Source organism: Strigops habroptila, chromosome 1, assembly GCF_004027225.2.
Source record: "Strigops habroptila isolate Jane chromosome 1, bStrHab1.2.pri, whole genome shotgun sequence".
Taxonomy (NCBI): Eukaryota; Metazoa; Chordata; class Aves; order Psittaciformes; family Psittacidae; genus Strigops; species Strigops habroptila.
Window position 1 is genome coordinate 140117492 of NC_044277.2, and position 12623 is coordinate 140130114.

A 12623-nucleotide genomic window follows, 5' to 3' on the forward strand; every position below is an offset into this window, starting at 1 on the left:
GTTAAGAGTTCAGTAAGACATCCTGGAGCACACTGCAAGCCAGACAAGGGCCAGGAGACCAACCAAAAATAGTTTCTTTCTCTCCTTTTCTTCTCTCCCACACTCCACACCTTGTGCAGGACTGTCCCTTGGGAGCTCAGAGGTTGCTCCTGCATGACCAAAAAGGAACTTGTGGCACACACCAATCTGTCTAGAATCAAAGTGGCTCAATGCTGCCAGATGCAGACCAACAGCTGTCCTCTATTAAAGCAGTTCTGCTTTCCTCTTTAATTCTTCACTGCATTTACTTTTTCCCCTCAAAGATCAGGTTATCAAAGGAGAAACTGACAGCCAAACAGAAAAAACCCCCATCACTTCTGTCTAGAAATACAAGTAATGACTATCATGAGTTCACTGCAGAGACTTGAAAGGGCAGAGAAATTAATCTGAATAAACAACACCCTGCATCTTGTCGTGTCCAAGTGTCTCTCTCTAAAAAGTGACCTTTATTAGCACAAATGGAGGAGAAGAAAACTACACACCACAGTTACGATGGTGCTAATTTTATGGTTCAACATTAAGCCTGCTGTGGTTTCATCCTGTTGACTTGATCATATAGTCCTCATTGATACTCGCTCAAGTACCAGCTGTGTGCTTTGCTGCGTACATACTTAATGCAGCCAACACCAACACAGCCACTAAATGAGATGTTACGAATCACTGGACTCTTAACATTCAGTTTCAAGAATCAATTTAAAATCTGAATAAAGCTTGAACTCCAGCTCTAATGATCTTGCTCTAAAAGCCCAACTAAAATGGAAACTACACCCTTAATTGCAGCAGAAAAGGATCCACTGCAAAGGGCAGAATAATTGAATTGTTTCCACAAAAAAAGGCAGAATTGTATGTGAAAAATAATTGAGTTGTAAAGTTCGCACAACTCCAGTATTATAAAATATGCCTAGAAAACATTGCCTATTACTAAATAATCTCATAGCCTCAAAGTTTCAAAATGCAATACCACCACGCACTAACATAAAAAACACCACACCAGTCAGGGTGGGGTTTTTTTATTGGCCCTATCTTGATTTCTGCAGAAATAAGCAAAATAGAAATAAACAAATTTGGAAGCGTACCCACAATCGTCTTGCCAGCATTGGACTGTCGTGCACTTGTGCTAGTACTCTAGCTCCCAAGGAGGGAGCATAAAAAGTCAAAACTGCTTATTTTTTATCTCTGAGAAAAAGCCACCATGACAACCAAGTGGACAAAAGAGTCTCTAGAATAAATATCACGTTACTGAAGTCTGAAGCAAAAAAAATCTCCTGACTGCATTCTAAAATGTCAGAATAATCTCTGTTCTTGTTCTTTGTCAGGCTTCAGGTAAAAAAAAGAAAAAAAAAAAAAGGATATTGGTTCGAAGCTTGATCATAATCACCTACGTTTTAATTCACCTCTACTTAATTAAATCTGCATGCAACCGAGAAAAGTAAGAGCATGGCTTCTTAAGAATAGAGACATTTATCCCTGTTACTATTTACTGTGAGGCAAAACATTATCTGACCAAGGTACCCCATGTGAGATGTCCACCGTCATCTGAGTACTGTGGACATAAATTTCATGCCACTTATATTTTAAAACTACAATGTAGAAGTATACTGACAAGCAAATTAAAAACTTACAACATCATCAACATACTACAATGTTAAATTACAACATGTTGATATTCTGCAATATTACTGGCAGCTCTTTATTTTTAGCACACATTAACTGCATAGGGAAGGTGAGGGAATGCAGGGGAGTGATCACCCATCTGCACAAACTGTTAGCATTAATTGCAATCCATTAGATGCCATTGCCAACAAATTTATGGCTCTGTCAATGGGTTTTGGCACTATATTTCATTTTTTTAAAAGTCTAAAGAACAAACAATTTAGAAACTTACTTTTTCCCCAGCAATTCCAATTTTAAATGAGGTTTAAAGTCCTAGCCCAGTCCGAGGCATCACTTTTGTAGTATGTCCTGCTGCTGTGAACTGCTCCCCCACTCAACTCTCTTTAGCTATTGAAGTCCATTTGGCCACAACAAAGCTCAGCCTGTTCTAGCAAATCCCCATGCAGATTTAATACTTCATTGCGGGTGTTTTCCTTCACAGTAGATTTTTACCATTTAACTCCTCATTAAAAGGCACGGGAGCATGACACATCTCAGAAATGAAGCACCTCTGCAACATTAAATGTGACTATCATCACTGTGGGAAATTGATGTCAGCAGGCAAGGCCAAGACTAACATAAGCAATCACCCTGCAGGAAAAGGAAAAAACGCTGCTTCCTCTGATACGGAGCATGAAGGTAACGATTATGCATCCAGAACTCAAAGCCACCAACGGCTCAGAAAAGCTGTTTGTTCATGCATGTGTCATGTTACAATCCATAGCTCACAAAGTGAACCAAAGCAACAACCTTAGGGAAGGCGGCACAGGAAAATGGAAACATGTAAAACATCCTCTGATATTAGCAACTACTGTGCCACAGCCACTTCCAGCAGAGGCTGACCAGCATCAAGGCTATCTGAAATCTGACTTGCAGAGGAATCATGAACGATGAGAAGAGAGGCAGCCAATGAACCATGCTCTAGTGTCACACGTCTGTGGCCCCAAGGGCCTCATGTCAGTAAGCAAAGTTAATAAAAAAAAGCAGCCAGCTGTCTTGTAATTTACGTTTTGTTTAATCCTCAAAACGGTCGGAAAAGTGATGTGTGCATGTGGCATGTCTAATTAATACTCATCATATGTGTATTCGTGCATCACACAGAGTAGGGATGGATCTAACTCCGCCATATGCCTGCTCCTCTTTTCAGACTGTGGGTATTACATTCACACATTCATGCATGCCAGTATTCTGCCATACTATAGATCTGATAATATTCATCACTATCCTGAAAAACTGTGCTCTTAGAACACTGTAAGAAAGAGATTATCATATATATTGACATTCCTACTTTTCCTGTGTCTACACTTCTCTTATCTACAGGAATTTCTCTTATTTACATTAACTGTGTGTCTTTGGGGTTTTGCCTCCTCTGCCATGACAAAAAGGTGACACAAGGAAGAAAAATCTTGTTCACTACCAAAGACAAAATGCTTTGAAGACAAAAGAACAACAGGTAGGGAATCTTAATTGAGTTTAAACATTATGGACTCTTGCTGCCTTAGTAAACCAACACAGAAAAGAGGAAGAGCTATGAAAAAATGAGGAATGTAAGAAAAACAAAACCAAAAATTAACTATACATAACCCCAGACATACTAAGTAGTGACAGGTATAAATTATTCACAAATGAAATGATGAAACTTCTGTTCTATTTAGAACAAAACATTAATTTCTGTGCAGCTATTCAACAGCTATACATAGCAACAGATCACGGGATTGCTCAGTCTTAAAAATGTAAGTATATTTAAATACTGTCAATTGTTCCAGAGGAAGGAGAACAGACTATATTGAGAAAGCCTTATTTAGTAAGAAAGCGATGGTAAAAATAGATTCTGATTAATATGTAAGATCAAAAGGAAAGCAGATGAACTCCCCAGAAAAGCAAAATGCCCATGAGAAGAATCTCCTGCAAAGCTACCTCATGCACAAGGGGTATTCCCTGGAGATTCCAGATTTTTTTATTTATGGAAGGTGTGTCAGAAGGAGCTCTTCTTATCTGTGGGAAGGGGATTATAGTGGTTTTACTGGGGGGAGGGGGGGTTAGGTAGAAAACTTTTGTGGAAGGAAAGGGAATTCTGTATCTTCACAAAACTCCACTTGATTATTTATTAAGCCCCATAAGAAGGTTTCACAGGATTATTCAGAAAGAGGAATTCCCTGCTTCCAGAACCTCTACCTCATTCCCAAAACTCTAAGGACTTATGGGAAATTTCTCAGACACCATAATTTCTCTGATCACGCCAGTATAGAGAAGTTCATAACAATGCTGGTTCCAGGACCAGATGGATGCACAGAAGGTTAAACTGGTGAGCGGCTTAGCACAGACAAGAACAGTGATACACTGAAGACTATAATTTCCTTACCATCACGGGTTTTTTAAGCTGCCAAGTAATTAAATGGAATCCTATCCCCGAAGCAGTAACTTGAGCACGTATCTCCTTCATCTATACCATTGCCATTATTGCTCCTCAAACACTCAGTGCACCCTGACTTAACATACATGCGGGATACACACACGACACACAGTTGCTTTGAAAGACAATAAAAATAAGGAAGAGTTTCAGGGGTTTTTAATTCTTTTTTCTTTCTCTTCCCCCCATCCCTATAAAATCTGATGTAGTCACTTCCTGTGAAACCCTGCCTAGCAGGAGACAGCCCTCCATACCTCTCTGGAACCACACCTTTATAAAGGGGCAAACTTCCTTGTCCAGAGGGGCAAAACATGCTTACGGGAATCACGCACGTGCACACATACACACACAAAGAGAAAGATGAGAAGAAGAAAAAATAATGAACGATTATAAGAGAGAAAGGTGTCCATACCCTGGTAAGGTCCATGCCAAGTTTGAGTTGGGAGATGAGATGAAGAATTACACTACGTTGATCATCCATGACTCCTAAATCCTCCTCTTCATTATCTTCAGTATCTGTCATTTCATCTTCAACTAGGATCAACTCAGAAGCTGAATGCTGAAATGAAAAGGAACATCACCATCTGGACAAAAAGATACAGTATGGTTTTCTTCCTATCATATATGTTTAAAAATGGAGCTGTCTCAAAGGAACCAAAGACAGCTTCTGTTAAACCAAGAAAAGATAAAATTCAAAATAAAAAAATCCCGTGATGGATTCATAGAGCACTTTGATCCCATCCTCAAAATAAGAGTGGTTAAGTATCAGATGCTAATTTATATATTATCTTCTCACGTTATATTGCAGTGATGCCAGATAAATATCACAGCATTTTAAAGTAACAGGTCTTCTATTTATTAAACAGAAATACACAGTCGTAAATGAGTCTTCAAGACATTGTTTCATAAATCTCTCCAGCAACTATTCATACTTCATACCTAGATGTTGCATGACCTGATTTCACACTATTTTTTCCCCCTTTCTTCTATCCAACTTCCAAGTTCGGTATCTACGAAAGCTAAGACTATTAACTGAAGGTGATAAAAGGAATACTGTAATTAAATACACACCTTTGGGAAAAAAAAACCCAGAGACATTAGATTTTGGGGGGTAAGACAACATCGTGAGTCTTTATGACATTTGTCATTTGTAACACTAGGCTGCTTCACAGCATGACAATGCCAGTAACAACCCAGTTTCCAGACACAAGCTGAAGATCAAGACAGAGGCATCATGACATCTTCCTTTATGAGGAACTTTACAGCAGAAAGCGATAACATTTTGTGATATTTTATTTCATTTCTCCTCAGGGTTAACAACATATTACTAACAATAATCCAACAGGTGGTAGTTATTTCGTTCAATCCATTGAAACCACTCTGCGAGCCTTCCAGATATATATTCAGGTAAGCTTTTTGTACCATAAAAAGTTGGGTTATGTAGCTGAAAAATTTACAGCCCAGTATTTCCTTATTGCCCCAGGATTCCATGCTGTAAATGAGACAACACTACCTGCAGAAGTTGGCATTCCTTCACGCTAAGCAGCATTTCTGCAGAAACAGCCAGTTCATTACATCAAATGTGAAATTTTTCATCTCACTGTGAAAGTCTTTGCAACTGAGAAGTTTCATTTAAACCAGCTGATACTCAGAATTAGGTTTCAAAGAAATATTTCTGAATCATTACATCAGAGACCCCCCCAGGTGAACGGCAGCTTGTGTAAGCAGAGTGTCTCTGAAATTTAGTTACTACAGATGTTTCCAAGATTTCGACGAAGTGTTTTCTCTTTCTTTTTTTTTAATTAAATAAATGTTTAGGTAGCTATTCTTCTGAGAATAGCTATTTGATGAAAGCAAAGGACATTTGAAAGACATTTTACTATTACTTTATTTAGAAAGTAGAATATGTAGATTACATAAAACAGAATCTGGTGAGCTGCTGTAACCTCAACAGCTTGGAGCTCTTCAAAAGGACAAAACCACACTTTCTTCCTCCCATCCCTCAGAAAATAACAGGATAGAACAATAAGCCTTTCCTCCCAAAATGCACAGCATTATTATCCAACAGGCACCTTACTGACAAGTTCAATTAACACGAAACCTGACGACCTCATACAAAATTATCAGCCAGGGAGACACAATGCACCGAAGCCTGGCTCAACTGTACAGGCTACGACTCATTTGGGGGGAGTGTGGAAAAAGCAGTAGCAGAACTTACAGTAGATGCTTCCACAGGAGGTTTCCCTTTGATCCAGCTTGACCTCATTGAGAGCACTGAGCTGGCGAATAAGCACTGCTGCTTCTGTTACTGCCATGAACCGAGCTTGCGGCAAACAGGCTCCGGCAGGAATTAACAGTGCTAGGAAAAAAGCCAGGGAACCTCCCCTCCTCACTCCCACCCCCTTTTTTTTTTGGCTGTCGAGTTGGAGAGTGTGCACCGGATGTCAATCTGCTCCTTGCGTTTCGAGTCACATGGCATTGAGATCAGTGAGCTTCACTGCACACAGCTCCAACTGGAAAATGGTGCTGCTGTTTCCCAAAGGATATCCTGGTGGATCCAGGAGGGGAGCAGCAGGGAGGGGGCACGTGTATGAGAGAGAGGTAGCATGCTTTCATGTGAACATACAACAGCTGCTAACCTTAGTTGTTCACAGCATCAGAAAATAAACAAATTACACATTAACAAGTTTGCAGACTGAATCACATATTAAGAATTTCCTTTTTGTCCCCATGATGGCACATGCATTCAGGGACAGAAATCCTTCTTTCTTTCCTGCCTTATTAAGTTCTTTCATGCCTTTCAAAGAGTTACTAACAAAACTGTAACTGCCTCTCATTGCTACTCTACAAAATGTGCACAGTGAGGGCAAGCAGCCCTATAACCTGCTTAGGTGCTCAGGAAAGTAATGGTTGCATTTTTTTCAATGGACGTGACATGGTTTAGTGGTGGTCTTGGCAGTCCTGGGGTAAAGGTTGGACTTGATGATCTTAAAGGTCTTTTCCAACCTAGTTGATTCTATGATTCTATGAAAGACTTTCTGCTCATCAGGGAGGATGAGTACAATATAACATTCGGACAGTGTTTAATGACCATCTGCAATAAGGACTGTAATTTTAATTATCTTAGCTACCGCCTATTTTAAGAACATGTGCAAGGGCACAAAAAATCCCACAACCCTACTATTAGAGCCAGCAACATACTAGTGACCTTCAATGCATGTAGAATGACATCAACCATCTGCATCTTTCCTCACTTTTGCAGCAAATAAGAACTTCAGTAGAAGTTTACAATTTATGTCACAGGAACTGAACAGCAGCCATCTTCAGTAAGCAATACCCTTTCTATATTTCCCTCTCTTCTCATTAGCTGTTCTAGGTAATTACTGAATCGCTTTTTAAAGCAGAGAAAATAGACATTTTTAACTGATGCATATTTCCTTCAAAAAACCCCAACCAGTACAACAAAGGAAGTGTGGAAAAACAGCCCTAAAAGACAAAGCTACTGTACCTTTTAAAAAATGTCACAAAGGTCCAATCAGGTTTTTAATTCTTTTTTTTTCCCTCCGCAGAAATAGCGTGCAGTTTAGTAATAACCAACGTGTAAGCATTCAGTAGAATGCAAAAGATTATGTGGAGTGATTATCCTTTAATGGCAGCTTTTCTGAATTATCAGACACAGGCATACTCTACTCTCCCCTTCCCCCCAATATAATTGCAAAGCTGAACTAGGAAAGCAGTGATTTGCTCCATTCCTGTGTGGTCAGAGCATAATGTAAAAGCTATCGAGCTGTGTGCAGCTCAGCCCTGGAATGAATAGCACAGCTAGGCTGGGGTGCTAACCCTGAGACTCAAATACTGAACCAAGTATTTGAGCAAGCACCAAGAAGAGGCTTATATTTAAAATCATTTTAATCAAAATGAGTTTCCAACACTGGGCTGAAGCACCAAGATTTTTGATAAAAATCTGAATGGAAAACCACAGATCCCATGAAGGGATTCAATTCAAAGTTTAAGCACTGAAGAGATGAAAACACATACTAGCAGAGATCTATTTTAAACAGGTCACTTCATTAGAACTGGGATCGATAAATTTAGAGAGGTCATCTGCTGGGATATGAAACGGATGTTCTAGTCAGCAGCCTTCATCAGAAAACATGCTGATTCTGTTTTAACAGATGAAACCTGTAAGGGAAAGAAATAGCTTCTGAATGGAACGTTCTGCATTTAAAAGAACTGTCTTCAGGAAAAGGATGCTTTGACAAGCCTGGGATAGAATCACAGAGTTAAAAGCTACATTTCTGTAAAAGGATAGCTTTCTATGATGACATGGAGGATGGATCGATGAGGGGAGAGCAGCAGATGCTATCTGCCTTGACTTCAGCAAGGCTTCATCCACCTTCCAAGGGACTGAGGCGAGGCTGATCAAACTACAGTTCCCCAGATGTTCCTTCTTGCCCTTCTTGAACATAGGAATGACATCTGTTTTCCTTTAGTCTTTGTAAACCTCTCCCAAACATCACGACTCTTTAAAGACAATAGATGGTGGCCCTGCAATAACACTGGCCTCATAGGTGCATCCCATCAGGCCCCATGGAGTTACATATATGCAGCTTTAGTGCTGCCTAACCTGTTTCTCCTCCACCAAAGCCTTCCTCCAGATTTCCCCTATTGATCTCAGAAGCCTGGGATTCCTGAAGGATGATGTCAACAGAAAGACCAGGGCAAAGAAGGCACTTTCTCCACTACAGTAGTAAGCAGAGACCATATTTATCCTGACAGGGGCACACTAGGGACTTGAATAGGCCTCACAAAGCAATTCTTCATATAATTACACCAAAATATTCTAAGAATTTTCATTAAGGCATTAAAAAGTTTTTATGTAGTATGGAAAGGACCGTAGTCAGAAGCAAAAGGATGAATCTTAGGAACTTAAAAAAATTCGGATAAAAAACTATCATTAAATAATATTCCAAGAGAAATAGTCCATAAGTGTTTCTAGATGAAAAGAAAAAAAAAAAAAAAGGCAAGAGATACTAAAAAAGTAACGCTATATGAAGCATTTCTGCATTGAGAGAAAGATGGAATAAATTACTTGCAGGGCTTGTTCAGAAGCAACATTAAACAGAATTAGCATTTTCAGACTAGGCAAGGATTGCCATATTTTCCGTAGAGTCATGTAATTACAATTAGTTCTACCAGTGCACATAAAAGTCAAAGGCCTCATTTTGATTTTCAGATTCCCTTCGTTAATGATATAGGTTTGCAAGCATCATTTACAGTTGCACTTGTGTAACTTGAGAGCTTGCAAACAGGTTTTCTGTGGGTGTAAGATTAAATATAATTCTGTGAGGTCAGAGAGCTTTAGCACATTTACACAATTGTGACACATTGGCTCCAGAAACTTTTCACCAGCCTCAGTACCAAAGTTAGAGTTCTCTTTGTAAAGCAGATACAGTAAGAATACCCCAAAAGTAGTAATATATAATTAGCTGTCAGCTTCTTGCACAGCATGTCACTGTGTCGGAATCAACAAAACTGCATGAACTTGTGCCACTTGCCTTCTCACTGGCAGCTGTGTCATGCATGATAGAAAAACATGCAAGCTTACTGCACCCATCCCTCATCAGCAGTGATCTGAATCTCAAATGTAGCTTGTCCAGTAAGTTGTACTTATTAAACTCTTTCATATACAGACTAGCATATTAGCATGCTTTTGTGGTTGCTTGTCCCTGGCTGGATGCCAGTTGTCCACCAAAGGCAATCCCCTGCTCAGCTGGACAGGAGAGAGAAAATATAATGGAAGGCTCATGGGTTGAGATAAGGAAAAGTAGATCACTTGCCCTGTACTGTCATGGGCAAAACAGACTCGACTTGGGGAAATATAATTTATTAACAATCAACTCAGAGTAGGATAAACAGAAATGAAACCAACTTTTACAAACACCTTCCCTCCATCCCTCCCTTCTTTTTGGGCTTAACTTCACTCACAATTTTCCTACCTCTTCCCCACAAGCAGCACAAGGAGATTCGGAATCGGGGTTGCAGTCAGTTCATCACATCACCCCTGCTGCTCCTTCCTCCTCACTCTCTTCCCCTGCTGCAGGTGTTGGGTTCCTCCCACAGGAAACAGTCCACAAAGTTCTCCAGTGTGGGTCCCTTTCACGGGGCGCAAGTCCCTCAGGAACAGGCTGCTCCAGCATGGGTCCCTCGTGGGGTCACAAGTCCTGCAGCAAACCTGCTCCCATGTGGGCTCCTCTCTCCATGGGGCCACAGGTCCTGCCAGGAGCCTGCTCCAGTGGGGGCTTCTCGTGGGGTCACAGCCTCCTCTGGACATCCCACTGCCCTGGCATGGGGTCCTCCACAGGCTGCAGATGGAGATCTGCTCCACGTGGACTTCCATGTGCTGCAGGGCAAAGGCTGCCTCACCATAATCTGCACTGTGGGCTGCAGGGAAATCTCTGCTCCAGTGCTTGGAGCACCTTCTCCCCTTCTTCACTGACCTTGGTGACTGCAGGGTTGTTTCTCTCACATATTCTCACTCCTCTCTTCCAGCTGCTGTTGCGCAGGGGGTTTTCCCCCTTCTTAAATAAGTTAATAGCTGCTACCACCATCACTGATGGGCTCAGCCTTGGCCAGCAGCTGATCCGTCTTGGAGCTGGCTGGCATCTGGGCTTGCAGTCTGAGAGAGTGGGGCCAAAGTTTTTATGTAATCCTGGATACATCATTCATCACAGATAGGTCAAACTACAGAAACCATTAGTAGAAAATGAAAAATTGTCTACAAAGTGTCCAGAAATTAATTTCTTACTAAACTTATTACTTGTGTTTGGTAGTTCAGGTCTCCAGAGAAAATAAAATTCTTCAAACTAGGACTATCAATGATTAAAACATCTCTTTTTTGGGTATGGATAATTTGTATATATAAATAGTGGTTCGTTGTTTTTAATGAGGTTTGGTTTTTTTTCATTGAATATGCTAAGCACTCTGGATGTTCGGAAAATGTCTCTAGCTAAGGACAACAGCAAGGATCAAAGTGTCGCAATGTGAGCAGTCTGTCTATCACACAAGATTAATTGGATACAAGTCACAGCAGCTACCTACTGAACCAAGCAACACCTAGCTCCCTTTAGGCGACCCTTCACTGTGAAGCAAGCAAAGTAAAAATATATCTTGATGCTAATACTTCATAAATATAGACAGGCTGACGTACAGATGATGCAAGCAAAGAAAATCATCACAAAACCTCTATTGTAGGTGACAAATAAGTCTACAATCTTTTTCTTTCCCAACAACACCGATCTGACGAGCATCTGGAGGCGAGCACATTATGTGGACATTCACCATTCTGAGAGCTTTACTAATGTTTTTTTGTTAATGTTCTGCACAGTCTCTGGGAACAGAAGTTTTCCCATTCTTGAAGAAAAAGCTCAAAAAGGTTCCTTTTTCTACACTGCAGATGTGTTTCTATCTAACCTGAGACCATATTTAGAGGTAAACATAACACAGTAGTGATGAGGACCAGATAACCAGATTTAAGAAGAAATAGGGTTGATTTCTTGTTTAAGGAATAGGAAAAACATGTAACATGAAACAAAGGGCATCTATGTTTATGTTGCAGTATAGCCTGTGTAAGACTTCAGAAAAAATATTAGAAACTAACCACAAAAGTGATTATGTTTAAGAATAAAGAATCAGTCAGTGACTTAACATCCTTTTAAACAGAGATCCTCATTTGGGTTACCCACAGCATCGTAATTCTGTTATGCACCAAACAATGTTTGTTGGACAACTTTTCCCCTACATGTTCATACCTTATTCCTAAGACAATTCCTTCTGCAAATTTTGATTTTCATAAACCTAACACAGTCAGTCCTGAAAAATCAGCTGAAAAGCAGCTAATTCCCTGGCACAGACCTCACAGGAACAGATTAAGTACCAGCACCAGTCCAGACATCTTGTGAGCATCTTTCATGAAGTGAGGGCTACTGAAGCGCAGCACTGTTTAATCTGAATCCTAAAACACAAGAGGACTTTGCAATACTGCATAAATTCAGTCAGAACTGGGAATAAATATTTTTCATTGCTGGTATCATCAGAAATAAACAGCAACACGAGACTACAGAAAGTGCTCAGAGGAAAACCCCATGGACTCGTCCTAAATTGAAGCAAAAAACCTTGAAGGCTAGCATAAATCGCAACAGTAAATTTTATGCCAACCTAAAACCCACAAGAAATACAGTATCACATCATAAATAATTTTAACAAAACCTATTCCTAATGCAATAAAAATAACAGTGAATACCAATTTCCTGAAAGATACTCAGCTTTGGTTTGAGAATCAAATTTTTTAGTAGCAAAATGGCTCTAAATACAGCATGTGACACTATCCAAAGTAAGTTACTCAGAATTCACAAGCTTACAAACTACACAGTGGAGGAGGACAGATTCCCATTGCTGGCCAGGCGGGACTTAAAGAGATTATGAGAACTCTGAAAGGCACATGCTTGTTGTAACTTTTGGA

At 40.1% G+C, this 12623-nt stretch overlaps 1 protein-coding gene across 1 annotated transcript in view; it reads right to left on the minus strand.

The window, feature by feature from the left end:
- The window catches only part of OSBPL10 (oxysterol binding protein like 10), a 106151-nt gene that overhangs the window by 17506 nt on the left and 76022 nt on the right, over positions 1 to 12623 (minus strand). Inside the window, exon 7 of the mRNA XM_030503786.1 lies at positions 4515 to 4661. Coding sequence (XP_030359646.1) covers positions 4515 to 4661 — 147 coding nt within the window. The remainder of the gene's footprint in view (positions 1 to 4514; positions 4662 to 12623) is intronic.